Raw genomic sequence first — 23,232 nt, forward strand, 5'->3', positions numbered from 1 at the left:
AGACACATAGGCCCTCCACCCCCAAGCCCTGGCTAGCCCTGCAGCCATAGGAATATTCAATTGTTCAAGTCACATTCCTACACAAGCAATGGTATACCATCACACCCAGAGTTAGAACACAAAAATACACTGTTTCAGACGCCCTGGACATACAGCAATTGTCAATGCAAACACACACCCAGCATTTCAAATTCCCACCTCAATGATTACAGCCGCATGAACACCCCCAGTGACACAGACACAAACATACCAAGTATTACAAGCAAAACAACTGGCGTTACAGACCCATTCCCACAGTGGCATGCAGACACACACCTAGTGTTGCAGACAAGCTGCCAGCCACACAGACACACACAGACACTAATCAAAGAGAGAGCCTAGACAGAAAGAGAAAGAAAATCCTGAATTTTCAACAAGGCGTGAAATAGTCCTGCCCGCCTGAAGCTACTGAAGGGGGGAGGGGGCCAAGGGAGCGAGCGAGCGCGAGAACTAGACGCAGGAGAAGAGGCTCGGGAGAGGAGAGGAGCCGAGGAAGAGAGCTGTCCGTCTGGTGACCTCCCCGCGGCCCAGCCCCCACGCACGGGGAGATACACTACTCGGAACAACACAGGGACACCCAAGCCCACTCACACAGAGCCGCACTGGAGGAGACACACACGGGCTGACTCACAAAGAGACGGGGATACACCACAAGCGGACTCACAAACACACAACAGAGGGGGTCTTACAAAGAGACACTGAAGGAAACCCACTACATGGAGATACAGGCGGACTCACGAGGAAACCACAGGCAGGCTCACACCGAGACACACACACGCGGATTCACACGGACACACATACACTGGCAAACGCGCAACCGTCCGTTCACACCCCTGGGCGCTTTTAAGTCTAGATTTCTGCGGGAGAAGGAATCCGCCTTCGGGCGCGCGGGGGTCACTACGACCCCCCAGTTCCGGAATTTTCCCAGACCCCGCGTGCGCTGCTGAGGGGTGAGAGAGAATAGGGACGCTAGGACAATCCGCCCGGCCACATCCCCCCAGCCGATTGTCCGCCCCCACCATCACCACGCCCAACCCCCGACGCCCCGGGACGCTGGGGGCCGCTTCTCACGCGCCCCCGCCCCCGAGTTTGCGGGCAAAGTTTCCCTTGAACTTTCCCGTTTCTCTCTTCCCTGGGGTCGCGGGCCCACGCGTGTCCTCTCCCTCTTCCCGCGCGCACGAGGGCCACGGGTCTGTCGGTCAGCCCGAGGGTCTGAGGGTCCGGCCGCGCGCTGTCCGCCGCGGGGTACTTACCGCGCCCTCGGGCCGCGGGGGCTCTGCGCCTTGCCCTTCGACCACCCCGGGCAGGGAGCGAGGCACGGAGCGCGGAGCTAGCACCGCTGCCGGATCCCGCTGCCGAGCCCCGCGCCGCGCGGGCTGGAGCCGCCGCCTCCGCTGCCGCCGCCGCCGCCCGCTCTGCACCGGCTCCTCGGCGCTCGGCGGCTTTAACCCCCCCATCCTCCTCCCTCCCTCGCGCGCTCCCTCCCTCCTTCCCTCGCCCATGTGACCGCGGGCGCCCGCTCGGCCGCGCGCGCCCTCGCTCCCCTCCCCCTCCCGCCTTGTCTCCCCTCGCCTCCGCGGCCGCGCGCCACGACCCCCTCCCGGCCACTGCCCCCGCGCGCCCCCGCCCTGGCACGCTCCCGCGCCTGGCACGCGCGGGCACACTCACTCTGCGCAGGCCTGGGAGCCCCCACTCCCACTAGACTCGCGCTCGCACGAGCCCTCCCCCCGCTGGCACACTCGCCCGCACTGGCACGCGTGGCCCCCTCACATTCGCCCTTCCTTGGGAACGCCTGCCCTCCAGACGGCTGTGGCCCCTGTGCTTCACGCGCAGGCCCGGCCGCTGGTCTCAAAACCAGGCGTGCACACGTACCCGCACCCACTCCGCCGGACTCCCTAAGGACGCTGGGCGCGCCCCCTTCTCCCCCTCCCAGGTCGCTCATTCACACTCCCTCTCTCACTCAGCCTTGGCCAGGTCTCTGCTGCTCAGTGCTCCCGCTTGTTCAGGCCTTGACTACCTCGTACCGACACCCTGGCACACCCTGGGCCAATTCTCAGGGTCTTCCCGTAGGCATCTCTATGACAGAAGCACGAGCCAGAGCCCCCAGGACCCATTTTGGGTACAGGAGACCAGCCGTCTCTGCCCCTCCCCTATTCTGCTCCCAGCAATGACCACTCTTACAGTCATATACACATACACCTCTCACGCGGAGGGAATGGGGCTTTTCGCTACCCTGACCAGGATGGACCAGGCTGGGAGTCCAGGCCTTCTCTCCCATCAAGTCTCCGGTGACACTATAACTATCCCCTCTTTCCTCGCCCCGCGGGACACATGGTCTGGGGGGAAACCTCCGCTGGGATGAACAGGGTAGGGAAGTTACACCCTCTATGCCTGGACGGGCAGTTCCAGAATGCGGAGCACGCGCGAGTTCGGCGCTGGAGGTTCACCCTTCGAATTTTCCTTTCGCAGCCTCGGCCCCTGAGGGGCCAGTGTGCTCACTTCACTTGCCCTCGGGCCTCTGGTCTGGCTACAACAAGGGGGATTAAGGCTAGACAACCCAACCAACTTCTGAGGCCACGCGAGAGCGCAAAAGAAAGGTTGAATGCCAGAGGCGGAGAACGAGTGGCCCACCCCTATCTCCACCCCATGGATTTTTCACCCGACCTTTGACCATTAATCCCTGCGCCTGGCCCCTCCCGGGAGCTGCTCCAGGGCTGGGGGCGGGGAGAGGGGAAGGAACTATCTCGTAGTTTCCTCACACCCTTTCCCAGTAGGCTGCCCAAGCGCCGGGCCCTTTCCCAAGAAGTGCTTCAGGGACTCCCTTGTTCCCGCCATTGCCTGGGCTTTTCACTTTCACTTCCGTGGCTTCGGAATCCCCTCAGAGCAACCGGCAGGGGTCAGCCGGGGCTGAGGCTCAGAGAGGGCCAGCTGGGGCTTAAAGATACACAGCGAAATAGTAGCACTCAGCTGAGATCCCGCCCATCCCTACCCACAGTAAGGGTCCCTTATCCGGCCTCTCGGGCCCGCAGCCTCCAGATTCCCAGGCCACGGACGGGGACGGGATGGTGGACCCTGGGAAAGAGCGGGGCCGGCGGGACGAAATGGGGGGTAAGGGAGTCAGGAATTGCCCCTCACCCTGCGCAGCAACTAGGCCTGGATGAGGTTGGGTGCTCAGGGGGCCCCCATACCCCTCGAGGGGCCGACTGGCGCCGAGATCGGCAGGTCATTGCTGGATTTCCAGATCCTTCAGTGTCTTAGCCACTGCCTCCTGCCAGGTTGAGGGCAGTGGGGGGTTCCTCCCCGAACAACGTCCCCTTTCCACCTGGGGACTCGGGGGCTGTAGTCAGCAGTACCGAAGTCCGCGGGTGCCGGGGCAAGGTCTGCGCCAGGCAATCAGGATCCGGGAGCCGGATATGTCGGTGCGTCCGAGGCTTAGCAAGGACAAGAGGCGCACGTCGGACTGGATCCCGGCGTCGGTAGATCCTCAGCAACTTCCAGGCGCAACACCCTGGCCGCGCCCTCTTCTCCGGTGTCGCAGCGACACCTGGCGGGCGATGAGGGACGCGCGTACACCCCTAAGGCTGCGGCTCCAGCTCAGAGGCGGCGTCCACCTATGGAACAGCCTGGGTGGGGCGCCTTCCCTTTGGCCGCCATAAGAACTGATTCTGCTCCCATCTGGATTGGGGCAACAGATTACTCGTGGGTTTCCGCTCCCACAGCTTTCAATGCCCTATCTGCCACGAGCTTCTGGGCTTCCTAAATCTTCGTGTTGAACCCTCCCATACCCCGGCGTGGGGGCAAAGCCAGGCTTCTTAGGTGGGGTTTCAAAGCCTTTGCAGGATCTGGCCCTGTGTCCTCTCAAGCTTTTAAAATTTAATTTTATTATTATTTTTTTTAAGAAATCTCTACTCCCAACGTGGGGCTGGTACTCCCAACCCTGAGATCAAGAGTCACATGCTTTAGGGACTGAGCCAGCTAGGCACCCCTATCTCCCATGGCCCCAGCTCCGCGCCAGCTCCCTTCTCTGTCATGCACACTTACTCTTAAGCTAAACCAACTTCATGGACGCTCTCCTCCCAGTCCCACCCTATCTTCACCGATCAACAACATCTGCTTCTCCAGTGAGGGGCAGCAGGAAATAATGCCCTTAGTTCAGAGCCCTCTTGCCCTGCAAGTGATGTAGATTTCAGATTTGATAACCCCAGAAAGACTTGGGAAATTGAGGGAAATTCTTCTTGACTCTTGAGTCCTTGGAGTTTTACACTTGCCATGAAAGAGGGCTCTGTGGCAGGACTTTTGGCTCAACCCTCCTCCATCATGGATAGCAAGGACCCTTCTCCATTCCTACTGCTGTGCCCTCAGGGAAGGAGGCTTCTATCCCACCTCCTATGGTCTACCTTTTCTAGTGCTCCTTTGGGAAATGATGCTCTTCTAATGTGCTGTTCCATCAGAAAGTTCCACTAGGGTCACACACTTGGCTATCCGAAGTTACAAACACACATAGGCTCTCTGTCTTGCCTACAAATGCCAAACACACAGTCATGTAAAGTAACATAGTTTCAAAGAGTCAAAAGTTTATATTCAACCCCGCCATGGCACACTGGGAGTCAGGGTCCTCTGCTTAGGACTGGCAGCTAGAGGTCCCAGAAGGGCAGGACCCCCCCGAATCGCACACTTATACACCATCCCCACACACAGACACGGTCACGCACAGCCATGTACTCAGTCACACCGCATGTCACATAGGCACATACACTCAATCACACAAAGTTCCACACTGGGGTTTGGCAGTAGGGGCGGGCTCTGGGAGGCAGTTACGTAAAAGCCCTCATAGCTCCCCCCACTTCCCCCCCTCTTGCTCCCCCTCACCGCGCCCCCCCCCCCTGCTTCCTCTCCCAGTGCCAGCGCCCGGGGCGGCTTGGCCGGGGACCGGGAACAGCTCGGCCTCGCGGAGGCTCCAGGCGCCGAGAAACCCGATCCCCACACAGCCCCAGGACGAGCCAGGCAGGGGGGCCCCTTGAGCACCCACACACACACTCAGGGTCCAGCCTAGCACCCCAGGGAGGACTCACTTCTATCCTGGGACAGCACCTAGGACCCACTTACAACAGCCCTATGCTGCAGAGCCCCTTCTGGAATCTTGTCATTTGGACCACTGCCTAAGAGTGCCCTGACCCTTCTAACCTTGGCACCAGGAAAGGGCAAAGATTCCCTAAAAGTAAAGAACAGGAAAGAGCTGAAACTATAATAGGGAAACCTAAATATTCAGCCTGGAATTGTCCTCAGCTCTCTGGAGCTATCTATGTACTTCCCTCCTCACTGGGGCCCTCTAAATCCACTCAGATAGAAAGAGGTGGTTTCATTCCTGCTCCTGGCCCCCCTCAGATTTGCTACCTACTGATCCCAACATATTCTACCAGAATTCTGAATTATTTGGTTAGGTCCAAGGCCTCCCCTCCCTCTCTTTGATATCCTCCCTTCCTCCTTAGTTGGAAGTTCTAAGGCCAGTCCAACCCCAGTTCCTCCCATTTTGCTAAGAAGGAAGTTTTGTGGGCAACCTGAGACATTGGGAATGAAATCCCCGAAAGAAGGAAGGATTAAGGCTCAGGAAACCCCTGAAAGCCCGGAGTCTAAGAGAAGAGGAATAAACGTCTGTGTCCCCCCCGCCCCCGCCACCCCAGTAAAACCCCCACCCTGCTCTGCAGCCCAGACTCTATTTTTGACAATAGGTTTTGGGTATTCGCCTGGGCTGCCCAGGCCCAGGCAAAAAGGGAATTTCCCCCTATGTTCTCTGCTAATGAACAAAACATTTCATGTTGGAATTCCTCCTCTGCCCCCAGCCCAGTGTCTCTAGGGCCCCCCAGCCTGACCAAGCAGAGGGACCACTAGGAATGGAGTAACAGTAGGGGGAAGCCTCCAGGGGAAGCATAATTTACATTGGGTGGGGGGAACTTTTTTCATAAATAATTAGAGTGGCTTTTTTTTTTTTCACTTTTGGCTAAAATTACCCACTCTGTGGCAGCTTCCCAGAAAGGGCGGCGGGAGGGCAGCCGGAGCTGTCCCAAGGCCCAGGACATGGCCCCCCTCCCCTGGGCGAGGAGCTTTCCCCAAGTTGTTTTCCTGGTCTCTTCCTTTTGGATGTTTTTTTGATCATTAATCACATTTTCCATCCACAGGCTCAGTCCAGACCCCCTCCCCCTGGGGTCAGGGCTGGACAGAGGAAGGAAGAACAGACTCCAGAAGGATGAGTTGGGGACAAGATGGGCAATGACCCCTGGTCTTGGCTGACCTGAAAGAGGCTGTCAGTGGTATGTCACGGATCACACCCTCACTATCCTGGTACATAGTAGGACCTTATAGACCCAAGTGGACTGAATGAATGAACAGGTGTCCAGCTCTCAGAGCATCTAGCTGGCACTGGAAGGTAAAGCCTCTACTGTCACTCCCCTTATGCTACAGACAAGGAAACAACTCAGAGAGGGGGAGTCACCTGCCCAGAGTCACACAGCAAGTTAGTGCCTGGGCCAGAGCAGGACCCCAGGAATGCAGATAGCTCCCTCATTCATAAGGCAATCAATAAGTATATATTGAGCATCTACTATGTACCAGACATTGATGTAAGTGATAGAATATAGCAATGAAGCAAACAGACAAAAAGCTCTGCCCTCTCAAGGACGTGGAGCAATTAGAACTCCACATACTACTGGTACGTGTATAAGTTAGTACAGCCACTTTGGAACATTGTTTGGCAGGATCTACTAAGTTGAACATCTATGTACCTTATTACCTCACAAAGAATGTTTATAGCAGTTTTATTCATAATAGTCTCAAGCTGGAAACAACCCAAATAAATGAATAGATTATGATACAGTTACAGAAAACAAAAACAAAAACAAAACAACAGCTATAGCTACACACAACAAAAATGGATAAAGCTCACAGACAAAATGTCAATCAAAGAAAAAAAAAAGAAACAGAAAAGAGTACAGCATATTGAATGATTTCATTTATGCAAAGCTCAAGAACAGGCAAAACTCATTTATGATGATAGAAGTCGGAATCGTACTTACCTTTGTTGGGGGGGGGGCGGTGTTGGGTTCCAAAAGTGTAAACACATATGTCAAAATCTGATCTGTACCCTTAAGGTTTGTGTACTTTACTGTTTACTTTTTGTCTAAAAAAGTTTAAAAATCCCTTGTCCTCATGGGATTCCCATTCTAGTTAAGGAAGATGGATACTAAGCAAAATAGGCAAGTATACAATTTGTCCATGTGAGAGTGCTGTGTCTGAATCCATGGTCCTCTTAGGCAAGAGGTGACAGCCTAAATATCACCTAAAAGAAGCCTAGACTAAGCCCCTTTTTTTTCTCCCATAGTGCCATAGTCTTTTTCCTTATAGTAATTTGTGTGACGTTAAACTACCTAGTTACTTGTGTGGTGCCTGTGAGCTCCATGAGGGCAGCCCTGTGGCAACTAGAGCTGGGTCTGGCATAGAACAGGTACTCCTAACATTTGAACTAGATTTAAATAAATGTTGAATGAATGAATGAATGAATGAATGAATGAATGTGGTAAGCAAGCAGGACAACATTGGCCCAGAGGAGAAAAGTCCCAGGGCACAGGAGAGGGAGGCTATCTGAATGGGTTACATCCTCAAGGGATGGCAAAGAGGATTTGGTGTCCAGTAAGGGATTAAGCAGTGACCCAGAAGGCAAAAGGCAGACTGAGATAGCCTGAGTGGCTCAGAGACCACATCCTGAAGTGCTTTTAGTGCCAAGGCCATGCAAGTCTGGAAAGGCATAAAGTAGGTGAGGAACATAACCAGATCTACATTTTAGTGAGATCACTGAGGCTGCTGTACAGAGTAGTGAGAAAGGCTAAGGCTGAAGGTGGGGCAGCCAGGGAAGAGGTGTCTGCAGTTACCCATGGGAGGGAGACCTCCAATCTAACCCGGGGCAGGGCCCTGGGGCTGAAGAGAGAACAGGGCTTTGTCAGGGGAGGTGGGGGAGGGGAGGGCTCAGATTCATCTCCATCTGCTCCCTTGACAGAGGAACCCCTGTGTTGCCCTATACACAGAGAACAGACCCCTGGACACTTAGTCTAGAGTCTGCTCTTCCAAGGACCCTCCCGCAGTGATCCCAAGGTCTGGGATACGTTTGGAAAGAGTGGTAGATGGTCAGGGAAGGAATAGGGGAATCAGAGTGGATGGTGGGGAGAGAGACAAAAGAGTACAGAGAAGTCAGGATTAGGACACCAAGTGTGTTTGAAGGCTGGAGCAAGGACACAGACTTGCAAAATCACAGATGCCGTTTTTCTTCATGTTGTGTTGCAAAATTTTGCATGAAACTAATTCCCTGCTCAAAAACACAAAGAACTTACCCTTCCTCCCACTCCAGTGGGTCTTGATCCTTTTCTCCCCAATTCTTCATAGAAGGCATATGTCTTCAAAGGATTGTCTCCTTCCAGTGCCAGCCCAGAGTCTGACCTTGATCCTTGCTGCTGTAGAGCTGCTTCCCTATTTCCAAATAGGACTGAGGGCCACATGGCCCAAAGATTGGTTTCCTCCCTTCATCTCCCACAGCTCCATTTCCAGCGAGCCTATGATTCCCTGGGGCAGGGACAGAGGGGAAAAAAGAAGCCCCAGCTTCTCCCTCAGAAACTCAATTGTAGTGATTGAGAAGACAGAGAAAAATTAGAGATTTAAAGATTGAATGCCAGAGACACCAAGTCCCAGGGAAACAGACAGAGGCAGATGGGAGTCCAAGAGAGAAAACTGAATTAAGCTCAGTTCAAGAGACATTTATTAGCACCTACTGTGTGCCAGGCCCAGAGGGAACATTGTGTACAAAAGCACAGATGACTCCCAGGTTTTTGGCTTGAGTAACTGGGAGATGATGGTGCCGTTCACTGAGCTGGAGAGAGTTGGGGCTTGACATATCCATGGAGTTGAAGGTCTGTGGGATGGTGACCAGCAGCGACAAGGATGGGAAGAACACAGAAGGTGAGAAAGAGCCACCTGGTTGGAAGTGTGCAGTCCCTGTTCGGCTTCTAATGCCCCCTGTAACTGGCTCTTGCTGGTTGTACGGGCATTCATCAAAGTCTTGGACTGATCTGGGCACTCTGAACGTGCTAGAAGATAACAAGATAGATCACAGGAGCAGGGAGAAAAAATGATGAGAGGCAGGAGGAGGGGAGGAGAGGATTGAAGCTGAAGCCCTAGGAACCATGATTAATAAACAGAGTGGGCAGAGGGGTGCCTGGGTGGCTCAGTTGGGTAAGCATCTGACTTCAGTTCAGGTCATGATCTCCTGGTTTGTGAGTTCGGGCCCCTCATCAGGCTCTTTGCTGACAGCTCAGAGCCTGGAGCCTGCTTCCAACTCCGTGTGTGTGTAAGTGTGTGTGTCTCTCTCTCTGTCTCTCTGCCCCTCCTCTGCTTGCACTCTGTCTCTCAAAAAATAAAAAAATAAAAATAAAAAAATAAATTTAAAAAACAGAGTGAGCAGGGAAGGTGTGGTTGCCCCAGAGGCAGAAGGAAAGCCAGGAGTCAGGGTTGTCACAAGACCAAAAAGGAGCCTGATGAGGCCAAGAAAGAGCTCTGGGCTTTAGCAGCCAGGATCGGGTTGAGGCCAATGGGACCAAACTGGTGCTAAGGAGCTGGCTGATGTAGACCCTCCATAGAAGCCTGTGAGCAGAGTGTAGGCCCCTCCTTCCCCAGCCTCCCTGCTGTCCCCAGAGTCCTGCTTGGTCTGGCGGCCTCTCTCAGCCAGACACATGGAAGAAGAGGATGGAAATTCTCCCCTGCCCCCAGACTCCTATCCCTGAGCCTCTAGTTTCTGGCATTCCCAGGAGAGTCCTGAGCCTCCCTCAAGCTTGGGAGCCCACAACCGTCAGGGAAGCCTGGGGACCCCGGGGGTAATTGAAACCAGGGTTAAAACATTAGAAACCATAAAGCCAACTCCCTGGCTCCCTCAGGATAGTTCCTGGGTTTTTTTCTCAACCCTATCCTCCCTACTGCTGACAGCTCAGCTCTCTAGGCCCCACCAGCTGGGCCATGACCCTCTTCTCCAAACCAACTAGAAGGGGCCTCCAACCAGAAGGCACCCAAAGCCAGCCCTCAGGGGCCTCTTCTCTGTACTTGGCTAGAATAAGCCTCCATATCGAAGTGTCCCCAAATTCTAATCTTGATCCCTTATTGCAGAACCTATCCTAGGGGATTGAAGTTAGACAATGGGAAAGATTTCTCAATAGTGAAAGAGAAAGAGGTAGGAGATGTGGAGCAGGAGTGCCTCTCTACTAGTAGGTGCTCAATAAATTTGTGTGTGGAGAGGTGCCTGGGTGGCTCAGTTGGTTAAGCATCTGACTCTTGATCTTGGCTCAGATCATGATCTCATGGTTCATGAGTTCAAGCCCTGAGTTGGGCTTTGTGCTGACAGTGTAGAACCTGCTAGGGATTCAATCTCTCTTTCTCTCTCCACCCCCTCCCATGTGCTCTCTCTCAAAATAAATACATTAAATTTAAAATAAATAAATAAATTTGTAGGGAAGAAAAAGTGGATCTCAAAGCCTAGGCCCCACCGAAGCAAGGTGTCTGCTGGGCTAGATCTGACTCAGGGGCAGGACAGGCTGCACACCTGGCAGGAAGGAGGAAAGTCAGATAAGGAATTCTGTGGCACAGAGTTCCCCTTCCATCTCTCTCCCTGCTTTGATGTCTTTGTCTCTCTCTCCCTCTATGTCTCTCTCTGTCACAGTCCTGGACTCTGATAGAAAGGATAGGAAGCTGCATGTTCTTTGGCCTGTGGGAAGGTTTTCCCCTGAACAGCTGCCTGATGATTCCAGGAGTCCCAGATTTGCCATGAGTGGTGGTGTGAGAATTTGTCCCAACCTCTGTCTCTATGTCTGTCTATCTTCTTGGCTCTTCAGTGAGACTGAAACGTTCAAATACCTACTCATCATTTACTGGCTTTGTGACCTCAGGGAAATGACTGAATGTCTCTATGCCTCAATTAACTCAGGAATAAAATGGGATCATAATAGTGCCTATTGCCTATGACTGTTGTGAGGATTCAATTAAATGAGATAATCCAGTCAAGTGTTCAGTGCCAGCCTGGTGGGTACAAGAGCCCCCTTCATCTGCTGGCTTTGGTTTTCTACCCATCAATGTTTATGTCTCCTCTTTCAGTCTTTCTCACTCTCCATCTTTCCCCTAATCCCTTTTTTTCTCTCCATGTGTGGCTTTGCCTAAAGCCCTCCAGATAGCCTTGTTTGACCCTGCTCCAACACCCATTGGCACAACTGGCCCAGGTGGGGTGGGGTAGGGTGTCCAGGGAGGTTTTTAATTCAAACATGGAATTCCTGACAGCATGATCACGCCTGGGCCTGAACATGGGTGAATCACAGTCAATGGGAAGAGTGATTATGTCTGTGTCCTTTCTGGCGAGACAGGAGAGCTGGGGGCTTAGTTTGGCAGTCTCTTGGAGGAGGGGGCTTGCCCTGACTGCTCTGACTGCCCCCACACCTGGGCCCCAGCCAGATCCCCCATGTCTAGTGCCTCCCTAGAAGTTAAGGCATCCTGCCCAGGGCTGAAAGGGGAAGCTTCCACCTCATAGGGTGGCTTACCTGCCCTCAAAATACTCTGGCCCACCCTCACCCTCAGTCCTGCCCTAAATTTCCTATACCCCATCCCAAACCCTGTATGGAGACATATTGCCTCCATAGATCCAGTTACTCTTGTCTCTGTCTCTGTGTCTCTGTTTCTCCTAACCTTGATCCATGACTTTTGCAGCTGCATATGCTTTATACCCACAAATGAGCCCACCAGGGATAGGAAGCTATGGGAGTTGAAGGGTCTGTGTTCTTCCTTCCACCTGGACCAAAGAGACCCTTCTTGGGAGGGAGGGGGAAGATGCAAAAAGCCCAGATGACATTTCTCTATCACTGTGGACCTGTGAAGGCAGAAGCATGGTGTAGAATAGGTGTTCTATAAATGTAAGCGCAATGGCAGAGGGGCAAACAAAGGACCCTGAACACGTAATTGGATGTTTAAGGCTGCAACAGGCAGAAGCATAGATAGACTGTGGATAGGCTGCTGCTTGATTTTGTGGATCAGCAAGAAGTCTTCTCTGGGGGCCAGGATTGGTCTCAACTAGCCCTAGACACCCTCATACCTGGGCCCCAGCCAGACCCTTCACGTCAGCCCTTGGGCAGAGGGCCAGATGGGTGAACCACTAAGACTCACCTCTCACTTCTCTATTCTCTATACCTCATTGCCTCAAGATGCCCACCAGCTTCGAAAGAGATGGGACTACAGATCCAGAGAGAGAAACACTAGGCAGGGTCACACAGTAGGCAAAGGCTAGAACAGGAGCCCTGGTGTACTGGCAGCCAGCATAGGCCTGTCACAGGGGTCCAATGGCAACACTGACAGGGGCCAGACCTGCAACAGGATTTTATGTGGGGAGAGCACCTAGGAATCTTTGAACATGTGGGTGGCTGGGCCATCAGTCAAGAACAGATGTGCAGCTTCCTGTCCTTCCCATCAGAGACAAGCATTGGAATAAGAAGTTCAGAGAGACAGAATCAGAGTGAAAAGAGAAGGGAAAGAACTTGGAAGAAAGACCAAGAAATAGACACAATTAGAGAGAGTCAGACACAAAAATAGAGATGCAGAGAAAAAAAGATGTGAGTCAGAGACATGGAGACAGGGAAATGCAGGAGGGAGAGCCACGGAATTTAAGACACAAAGATAGGGGGAGACCTGAAGTCACAGAGAAACATTGTCTCAGAGTCACAGAGCAACAGTGACATGGAGTCAAAGATATATACACATGGACAGACAGAAGCTCAGAGACTGAGAGACAGAAACAAAAAAAAACAGGAGGGATAAATAGAGATAGAGACAGAAAGATCAAGAGGGGCAAAGAGATGGAAAGAGAGAGCCCGGAGACAAAGAGTGAGGCAAAGAAAAAGATTAAAACAGAAGGAAAGGGAAAAGCAGGCGAGAGGAGATCCTCCTGGTCTCCAGTCTCTTCAGTCTGGTCTCCCCAGGGTTTGGGCCCCCTTTTGCTATTCTTTGGTTTCCATAGCAACAAGAAGGGCAGCAGAAAATTTGCATATACATTTACATCCTTTCGGTCTGCATAATTCAACAGGTTCTGTGCATATTCATGAGACTGAATGAAGGTGACTCTCCCAATCTCTGCTCAAAACCTGGCTGTGGTGCCCCTTGCTTGCAGTACTTGGTCATGGCTCAGGGCCCAACCTTGAAGGCCCTGACCAGTCCCTTCCAGACCCTGCTAACAACATTCCCCTCTGCTCCCCAAACACTCCCTTGTACTTTCCTACCTCCAGACATTTCCTCAGGTGACACTCCTCTGCCTGCCAGGGATACCCTTCCTTCAGCATCAGTCCTGTCAATGATACACGCATATGTGTATGCACACACATATGTTTGTATGAATGCTGGCTGGGGGCGGCGGGGGCGGCAATGGCAGAGAGTGACAGCCCTAGTGGAGGAGGCCCCTCAGTCACATATCTATCTGGTGTTTCTGTCAAAGAAGGATGTGCATGAATGGATCACACTGAGGGAGGCTGGGATGTAGGGCGTGCTGAAGGTTGACAGATCTCCCAAGAGAGTGGGACCTAAGGAAGTTGAGGGCCCCACATGGAAACTGACAGAAACACTGGTTCCAACCAGGATAACCAGGGGAACTAAGGTAGAGCCAAAAGGAACCTCAGAAACAGAAGGGCTGAGGTGGCTTAAATGGCAGGGAAGAGGGTGCCAAGGGCCAAGAATTCTTTCAAAGTGCCAGGCCATGAAAGCTTCTGTGAGCTAGGAGAGGCTTCTCTAAGGCCTGCTCCAGCCATAATTTTGGCTTCACCATCTCCCCCTGGATCCCTACAGCAACCTCCTCACTGACTTTTCTGCCTGTGCCCCCAACCCATTTTCTACACTGTAGCAGCCAGAGCTCTCCCTAAAATACCAATCTGATAATGCCACATCATTTCCTCCTTAAAGGCTTCAGTGACTCTCCATCACCCTCAAGAAAAAGCCCAAGCTCCTTGGCCAGACACTCAGGCCCTTCCAGTCTGGCTCCCACCCACCTTGGAGCTTGATTCCTCACACTCCCCGCCTTGAACTTCATGCTCCAGTGATGACCTCTGTGCTTTTCTCACCTCTATACCTTAGTTCATGCCTGCCCTTTACCAAGAATATCCTTTTCACTTCTTGTGCTTCTTCAAGATTCTACACAAGCATAATGTCTTCTTCTTTGAAGCTTTGACTCTTCCTAAAGACTGGACGGAGGGCTCTGAACTCCTGAAGTCTAATGAACTTCCCTAATCTCTGTACTTATACCAATAGTGAAAATCCCTATATACGTGGCTATAGCTGGGGCTAGAGGTTCTGAAGCCAGTGACTGTATTTGTCACATTATGGGTGATCACTAGCTGTTTGTGGAACAAATGAGAGATCTCTGAGCCCAGTGAGGCCAAATTTCAAGCCTAGACTAGTACCTTGGTCTTGAATCTCCTGGCAACCTCTGTACAAACCCTGCAAGAGGATGGGCTATCCCTTTGTAAATGCTGCCACCTTGTGCCCATATTCAGAAGTGCAACCATACACCACCTTCCTAGTGCAAGGACCAAAGTGGTAGCTGGAGGTACCTTACAGAATCAGGCCTTATCCCAAATTGAGAGGGGTTTGGGAGTGGAGAGATAGGTCCTCAGGAGCAAGCGCTCAGAGTTTATTACTAGTGTCCTTTGAACACTCTTGATGGGTGCCAAGCAGACAAATGGCAAGAGCAAAGGTTCAGAGGCAGAAAATCTCATGCATGTCAGAAGAGTAAGATGTTAGTATGCCCAGAGCCCAGGTCCAAAGGGATTAGGCCAAAGATAGACTAAGCCATGGCAGTGACCAAGCAAGGAGGTCCTTTAAGACCATCCAATGAATTAATTTGGATTTTGTCCTCTAATCTGGACATGGGAAGGTTGAGGGAGAATGACAGGATCTGGGTATGGCCACACACTTGGAGGCTCAATAGCCATTCGTTCTTATATTAACCAGTCATCAATTCATCAAACACCTGCTATATGCCAGTAAGTGTTCAAGATCCTTAGGTTACATTAGTCAACAAAACAAAGATTCCTCACAGTTCTTTCTGCCTATGGGTTCTGTCCCCAAGCTTTAATAAAATCACTTTTTTTTGCACCAAAAAAAAAAAAAAAAAAAAAAAAAGATTCCTACCCTTTCCAAGCTTACATTCTCATCAGGAGGAGACAGACAATAAACTAAACACTATTTTAAAGATGTAAATTATATTTAGAAGGGGGAAAAAAGTGCTTGACTGCAGTCTTAAATGGATTGGTCAGAATAGGCCTTTGCTGAGGTGACATTTGAGTGATGGCTTAAAGGAGGAAGGGAGATGGCCATGCAGGTATCTGTCAGAAGAGCATTCTAAACAAAGGGAAAAGTTAGTGGCTTGGTTTGGAGGAGAGCTCAGAAGGGAGTGAAGCAGGGAAACCAGTAAGGAGAATGTTACAAGATACTGAGAGGCACAAAACAACAGCAGCTGTGGGAATGGAGACACCTAGGAAGTAAAATTGGCAGGATTTGGTGCCTGCTTGCATGTGGCAGGTATATAACCCCTCCAGTCATACTGTGGTCTTAAGTCCCCATTTCGAGGGGAACAAACTCACTATACACACCACCTCTAAGGGAAGCAGTGAGAATGCTCAGCACATTCCACCCTGGATGACCCCATTGCCCACCTTGAAGCCCCCCTCCTGCCCCCAACACACACATCACCACCCTCCCTAGCCTCTTAATTCCTCAACCTTGTCTTCAGTGACTCTCTCTCCAGGCCACTCAGCTATCCACTCCCAGGCCCATAACCAAAACTCTCAAATCCACAACTCCTCCATCTCATCCTTTAACTACTATTGAATTATCTCTTTCCATAAAAGATATGTTTAAGTTCTAACCCCTAGTACCCCAAAAGGTGACTGTTTGTAAATGAGATCTTTACAGATGTAATCAAGTTAAAATGAGGTTATTAGGGTGGGCCCTAATCCAATATGACTGGTGTCCTTATTTATTTATTTGAGTTTTATTTTGAGAGAGAGCACTTGTGCACACATGTGGAGGGGGAAGCAGAGAGAGGAAGAGAATCCCAGGCAGGCTCAGTTAGCCCAGGGCCTGATGTGGGGTATGAGATCATGACCTGAGCCAAAACCAAGAGTCACTTAACTGACTGAGCCACCCAGGTGCCCTGACTGGTGTCCTTATAAAAAGAAAATTGGACATAGAAACAGACATAACGGAAGGAAATGTGAAGATGAATGACGGGAGTGATACATCTAAAAGCCAAGAAGGCCAAAGACTGACAGCAAACTAGAAATTAGGACAAGTCAAGGAAGGATTCTCCTACGAGTTTCAGAAAGGGAAATGGCCCTGCTGACACCTTGACTTCAGACTTCTAGTCTCCCAACACCGTGAGACAGTAAATTTCTGTTGTTCTAAGCCACTCAATCTGTGATACTTTGGTACAACAGCCCTAGAAATGCGTATAGTGACAATGCCCTGTCCTAGTTCACTCAACTACTCCATTTCATCCCATCCCACCCCGACATTTTCATGGGGATGTCCAGGACAGTGACCCCTACCCCTATCTTTACTTCTCTCCTGACCCACTTTGGATTCCTTGATTCTTCACTACATCTTGCTAGTCTCCTCACTATTCTTCTATCGTTTCTGCCTGTCTTAACCTTAGTCTGGAAGGATGCAACAGTGATTCCTGAATCCTCACCTGTACTATGGATGCTTCTGAAGCTCACACACCCTGACTGATAACACTACAAGTTCATGGTCACCAGCCTTACCTGGGCTTTTAGCCCTGCCTGGTCATCCTCCTGTGACCCCCTGGTTATCTCTCCTGCAACAACGATCCCATACTTCCTTCCCACCAGCCTCCTCATTCCATTCTCAGCAGCAGAGCTGGATTCCCACATCAATAGGAACCTTCTGAACTTCCTCATGTCCCACCTTTGCCTCCACACCCACTCGTATGCACACCCATCTTCAACTTCTTCCCTGGGAATTTACAGGGAATCATCTCTCCTCTTCCCTTTGGAAGGCCCATACCTCCATGCTTCTGGATCCCATTCCCTTTTACCCCTTGAAGAGTCTCATTCTATGAGTTATCCAGAGTCTCTTGCCTCTTTAAACTTTTACTATTAGCTTCTTCCATTAACCTACAAATATGTTCAAATCTCTAACTCATTAAAATAGAAAACTGCATCCACATTTCTCTACAACTATTTATCACCTCTCTCCTCCCATTCACAATGCCACTTCTTGAAAGAGCTGTCTCCACTTCCTTACCTTTCATGCCAAGGCATAACCTTTTCTAACAAATTATGGAGGTAGAAGCCATACTGGAGTGAATTAAGGAGGAGATATTGAATGGGAAGACACTGAATCAGCAATTATATACAACTCTTATGCTCCCTCCTAAATTGGGTCAAGCTTTCTGACTCTAAAGGACTATCTTCTCTCGGGTTCCCTTCCTAAAATTCTTCCTGTGGCCTATTTCCTGATTCTCTGAGCTATAGATCCTGTTCCTTCCAAGAGATTTTGACCCCCTCCTCAGTTTCTTTCACACAAGCCCTGCCATCATCCTGGAGTTACTAGGTGGTGCCTTTATGAACTGCCCAAATGGGAACCCTTCCTAGGACCCCCAGAGCTTGTAATACCACCTTTCTGAATCATCCCCTGAGCACAGGTCAGCATGTTTATTCCATGTGATTATTCCACCCTGGCCACAGCAGGCTGGATCAGGATGGGATGCTGAGCCACACATCAACAGTCTGCAATTGGCCTAGCCCCAAAGCTCTGGGGAACAAGGACGCTCAGACAGCTCTTTATGGTAGAAGACACACAAGTGGAGATACTTAGAGAAAAAGCAATACACAGAAGCTGGGAGGGAGCAAAAACCTGAGTTAGCCACAAAGAGAATGGGGAGAAGTCAGGAGTTGCTGGTAGCAAGACACCAGAATCCCTGCCACAGCCTCTAGGGGTGTATTTGATGCTCCTTGACCCTCTGTATTTGAGAGGCCTGACTGGGCAACAGTTCAGAGGGTTCCTGTCTCTAATATCCCCTGAATCTGCATCACCTGCCCTTCCCTCAAGGTCTTTCACATCACTCTGGTCAACCTATCTTGAAAAGCACAGAACATAGTGTTCAAGTTTTGACCATAGCGTTCTGGCCTTCTGGTCCCCTCATCCCTGCCCTAAGCCCTTATTGATGCCTCCAATTGTTGGATTTCTCCCAACAATCCATCCCCTCCTGCCTAGACTCAGCCAAACATCAGTTCAACACTCTCAAATTGACGGGCTCATCCTGCCACAGTGTGAACCCACAACAGCCCCAAGTTTATGCTTTCCTAGTGACTGGACACTCAGTCACTGGAAATATTGGGGAAGACCTCAAAATCCAGTGGGAGACCCAACTGATTCAACTCTTCACTGAGTCTACCACTGCCCACAATCCTGCTCTGATCCCTGCAGACCCCTGGCTACCATTGCAATCTTTACCTCTCTCCTCATGCCCCTGACCTTACCAATGTAAGTCTGAGAGTCTAAGGCCAAGTTGAGACAGAAAAGGAGTAGCCAGGGGTAAAAAAGAAAGGATGAGGCCTGGAAGGGAGATATGAGACTGAGCTGTTTTTTTTTTTTTTTTTTTTTAGTTTATTTATTTAAGTAATCTCTACACACATGGGGCTCAAACTCACAACCCTGAGATCAAGAGCCATATGCTCTTCCAGCTGCACCAGCCAGATGTCCCATGAGCTATGTTTTTAAGATAGGAAAATACATGTTTGTAAATGGAGTCATTAATAATGATAGCAATTAACATTTATATAGTACTATATGCCCAGGTGGTATCTAAGAGTCATATGTGCATATTTCTACATCTAAGCCTCATAGGGGTGCTCTGTCCTGATTGAGGGAGCTCAATCCTCCGGGTGGGTCTGTTAGTTAAGTGTCTGACTCAGTTTTGGCTCAGGTCATGATCTCACAGTATGTGAGATCGAGCCCTGCATCAGGGTCTGAGATGACAGTATGGAGCCTGCTTGGGATTCTCTCTCCCTGCCCCTCCCCTGCTTGTGTGCTCTCTCTCGCTCTCTCTAAATAAATAAATTTTAAAAAATCCTTGGGACGCCTGGGTGGCTAAGTCAGTTGAGCATGACTCTTGATTTCAGCTCAGGTCATGATCCCAGGGTCATGGGGTTCAGACCTGCAATGGGCTCTGAGCTGACTGCATGCAGCCTGCTTGGGATTCTTTCTCCCCCTCTCTGCCCCTTCCCTACTTGCTCTCTCAAAATAAATAAACATTAAAAAAAAAATCCTCATAACAACCCTATGAGGTAAGCACTATATATATATCCTGTTTTATGGATGGGAATACTAAGACTCAGAGCAGTAACTTGCCCAAGGTCACAAAGCAGTAATTTACTAGCAAATGGCAGAGGCAGATTCAAATTCAGGCAGTCTGTTACCTGAGACCATGACCTTAACCACTATACTATAATAAATGCTGCAGAGAAAGAAAAATGTCCCTAAACCAGGGGAAGGGGGGTGCAGGGACTCCCCCTCCCTTAATCCCACTTCTACACAGGTCAAGCAGAGGCTCATCAGACAATTAGGCAGAACCTTTATTTCCTAACCACTCCCTGGATTTCTGTCAGAAGAAAAGACAGAAGCACAGTAGGGAGAAGGCTGAGTAAGCCCTTCTTAAGCAATCCAGAAGCCACCTAAGACTGCACACCTGTCACTGTAGCAGTCCCTTTTCACACACCAGAGAGAAGGGGAAGCAGGACAGGGAGGCTTATTTCTGTAGATTCAAGTCTTGTTGGGGATGTTGAACAGTTACAGAGACTTCTCAGAGAAGGCAAAGCCAACCTAGACATTCACGCCTGGGGAACAGCTTGCTCAGCAGATCTTCAGGACCAAGTGTCTCGAACCCTTCTTCGGGGTCGTGGGCCACAGCTGGAGCTTGATGTGGGGCCCAAGCCAGGGGGTGCTCCTGGAGGCTGGTAGCCACATTCATTAGGGTCCAGGGGGTCCCGGCTGAGCAGTACCCACACTGCAGGTACATGGCGGCGCACCGTGAGGGGATCTAGGCCTGTGTCAGGTGAGACTGGCACCCAGCTGTCCTCGGTCTGCAGGAAGCGCAATTTGGTAAGCTGATGGAGGCCTGGTACCCGCCGCTTGACAATCTCAGCACAGCTGACCGCCTTTCCTGCAGCCCTGCCAGAACCTGAGAACACCACATGCCGTGCACTACCACCCTCCAATCGACCCAGTGCCAGCCCCAGCAGGTTGCGGATTTTGCTGCCATCTCGGACCCGCATCTCCAGGGTATCAGGAGGTAGCTGGGGCATCGGAGAAGGTGCTGGGAGTTCCACAGAGCCAGCTTTCCGGTAGTGCTCCATCCCACTTGCTGTTGTGTCTGAATTTCACGGCCCACTGCAGGGAAGTGTCAGATGAATGCTGGGCAATGTGCCCCAGGACACCCCCCAACCCCAGCTCTCCAGGATATGGTCCTATTCATCCCAGACTTCCCAGGAATAGGACCATATCCCCTCACCCCCAGCTTCTAAGAAAAGGTGCCATGCCTACTTTACCCTGGGAAGGGGCTGTATCCTACATACCCCATTCCTCTGGACAGGGCCATAACCCTCCCTCCACCCTGGAGTCCCTGAGACAGGACCAAATTCATCAAACACTGGGGTCTTTAGGATAGGGCCAAGCCCCCTCATCCCAAGCGCCATAGGACTGGGAATGAGCCTCTCTCATCTTGAGCTCCTTGGGACAGGGCATGAGCCTTAAACAAGGACTTCAAGAACCTCCATTTTTACCTCAATCTATACTTTCTAATTAATAAAGTTCTTTCCAGGGGCACCTGGGTGGCTCAGTTGGTTAAGCACTGACTTCAGCTCAGGTCATGATCTCATGGTTCGTGGGTTCGAGCCCCACATTGGGCTCTGTGCTGACAGCTCAGAGCCTGGAGCCTGTTTCGGATTCTGTGTGTGTGTGTCTCTAGCTCTCTCTCTCTCTCTCTCTCTGCCCCTCCCCCGCTTGCACTCTGTCTCCGCCTCTCTCAAAAGTAAATAAACATTAAAAAAATTAAAAAAAAAAAAGTTCTTTCCAGTTTATATTTTCCTCCCCCATTTTTTTTTTCAAGTAAGCTCTACACCCAATGTGGGGCTCAAACTCACAACCCCAAAGATCAAGAGTTGCATGTTCTACAGACCATCCAGGTGCCCCTCCAGCTTATCTTTTAACTCAGGGAAAAGATCCTGCAGGCAAAGCATCCCTTGATGGGAACCAAAAATAACCCTCAAGCAATAATGGCTGCCCTAATGCCAGCAAGACCCCCTTGACTGGCCCCAAGACAATGATCAATCTGCCCATTACTGCTTCTTGCACCTAAGGACCGACCTTTGTCTCACATTCTCCTTATATAAACCTAGAAGTATTTTCAGCACTTTGAAGACGGTCTTTGAGCCTAGTCTGCTGTCTTCCGGTGTTGGCCTCACTGAAATAAATTATTGTTTCACCACCACTTGGCTCTCTGCCTTCGGATTTTGTCAGCCAGGAGTGGCAGAACCTGGTCTGTTTGGGATCCCAAAGCCAGGTGCTCTTGCACTCCTGGGCCCCGGTTACACCCTTGCCCTAGACTTTCGAAAACCAGACTAAGCGCTCCTCACCTACAGCTCTCCAAGACCGGGACAAGGCCCCCTCACTCCGCTCGCAGAGGCTCCTATACTCCAAGCTCCCTGGAAAGAGCCAAGAACTCGTCCAGATGCTCCTCAAACAGAACTGAACTTCTCTCCCACTCCGGGATCCTTAGGATAGGGCCATGCACCCCTCACCTTGAGATTCCCAGTGTCAATGCCCTCAGCCCAGATCCCTCAGAAACGGCAGCAGAGGCTTGACGCGGAGGGCTGCCTGGGCTACTCATAGAGCGGAGTCTATAACCTGGCCGTCTCCACCGCCACGGGCGGACTCCAGAGCTCAGCAAGCCGCAGAGACCAAGGACCAGCCTCCCCTCTCTTCCCTCTACCTCCAGGGTCCCCCCACCCCACTGCGTTCTCGCTCTCACCGCCCCGGCCGCGAACGCCTCAAATTCGATCAGGAGCCAAGATGGCGCCCAAGCCGGGAGCGCGCCGAAGCCGCGGGGCCGCGCACGCCGTGTAGGGGCGGGACCTAAGGGGCCGTGCCTAGCGGTGCCTAAGCGGGAAAGCTGAGTTTCGCGGGGACGCCTAGGAGTCAGCTGAGCCAGAACATCCCGAGACCATGAACATGTAGACAGTCTCCGATGTTACATCCTGGAGCAAGGGCATCCCTACTGGGGTGGAGAGAGAGCCCTGCGGAGAGGAGCCACCATCAGAGACTCGTGTCCCAAAGTTGGGAAGGATCTGGCCCTGAGAAGATGGTTCCGCTGGCGTCACCAGCTGGGCGCACAGCAAGAACAAAGGCGAAGCATTGGGTTTTACTTTGGACAGAGGCAAGAGGTTCCGTTCGAAGTGACTGCTGCTGCGCGGGGGAGTCCCTTGGTCACCGAGTTCTGACATTGGACTTAATTCTGTGGGCATGGCAAGCCACGGAGGGTTTTCATCAGGGGGCAAACCAATTTGTGAGCAAACCAATTTGTGCTGCCGCCAGAGGGGGTGGGGGTGGGGGAACTGGGCCTCGACCAACGGCCCGCCGGTGAACAGGCCGCGGGGTCCCGGGGGCGTGTCCACTGAGACTCGTATGTTGCCTAGTGTATAATAGGCGCTCAAATAGTTGTTAAATTATTTGTGAGAATTAAGAGAAATGGCAGTGGGAATACAGAAAAGTAGATTAAGTTGGAAGACGTAGGTTTGGTGAAGAGTTGGTGACTGAACTGAGAAGGAAAGAGTCTAGGATGACTCCCAGTTTCAGACTTCTTTTCGACATGCTGAATTTGAGACGCTAGTGAAACCGTTGGGTGGCCAGCAGACTGTTAAAAAGGGATTTGGGACGACAGCACTCCCTGAGACCACAAGGGGGCAGCAAACACTTGGAGTGAAGCACCACTCCTCCACTCTTTATCCTCAGGTTCCCTCCCTCTCCACCCGGCAACAACCACCCCTCCCCCCGCCCCCCACC

At 51.4% G+C, this 23,232-nt stretch overlaps 2 protein-coding genes across 10 annotated transcripts in view; both read right to left on the minus strand.

Moving 5' to 3' along the window:
* Positions 1-2,339, minus strand: part of CNTFR (ciliary neurotrophic factor receptor) — a 38,973-nt gene extending 36,634 nt beyond the window's left edge. For 4 of the 6 annotated variants that reach the window (XM_042964725.1, XM_042964719.1, XM_042964721.1 and 1 more), the window contains exon 1: positions 1,293-1,463. The gene's annotated coding sequence lies outside the window, so the exon portion shown is untranslated. Of the gene's footprint in view, positions 1-1,292; positions 1,464-1,999; positions 2,190-2,236 lie in introns of those variants that run through there. The other 2 variants (XM_042964723.1, XM_042964724.1) reach the window with 2 other exon arrangements.
* A 17,391-nt stretch (positions 2,340-19,730) lies between these two features.
* Positions 19,731-23,184, minus strand: RPP25L (ribonuclease P/MRP subunit p25 like). 4 transcript variants are annotated; one of them, XM_007076548.3, is made up of 3 exons: positions 21,972-22,194; positions 21,807-21,875; positions 19,731-20,562 (listed from the first exon to the last, which is right to left on the minus strand). In XM_007076548.3, exon 3 carries the CDS (start codon positions 20,526-20,528, stop codon positions 20,037-20,039), a length of 492 nt encoding a protein of 163 aa, XP_007076610.1. In that variant the 5' UTR covers positions 20,529-20,562; positions 21,807-21,875; positions 21,972-22,194; the 3' UTR covers positions 19,731-20,036. The 4 variants fall into 4 exon arrangements, with proteins under 4 accessions (XP_007076610.1, XP_007076609.1, XP_007076612.1 ...); XM_007076547.3 differs by lacking the exons at positions 21,807-21,875; positions 21,972-22,194 and adding an exon at positions 22,202-23,184; XM_007076550.3 differs by lacking the exon at positions 21,807-21,875.
* Between the last annotated feature and the right edge of the window lie 48 nt (positions 23,185-23,232).

Source organism: Panthera tigris, chromosome D4 (assembly GCF_018350195.1).
Source record: "Panthera tigris isolate Pti1 chromosome D4, P.tigris_Pti1_mat1.1, whole genome shotgun sequence".
In the NCBI taxonomy this organism is placed as follows: Eukaryota; Metazoa; Chordata; class Mammalia; order Carnivora; family Felidae; genus Panthera; species Panthera tigris.

Excerpts from the sequence above, each read along its gene's own strand:
- RPP25L (XM_007076547.3), bottom strand. The coding sequence starts at position 20,528 with ATGGAGCACTACCGGAAAGCTGGCTCTGTGGAACTCCCAGCACCTTCT.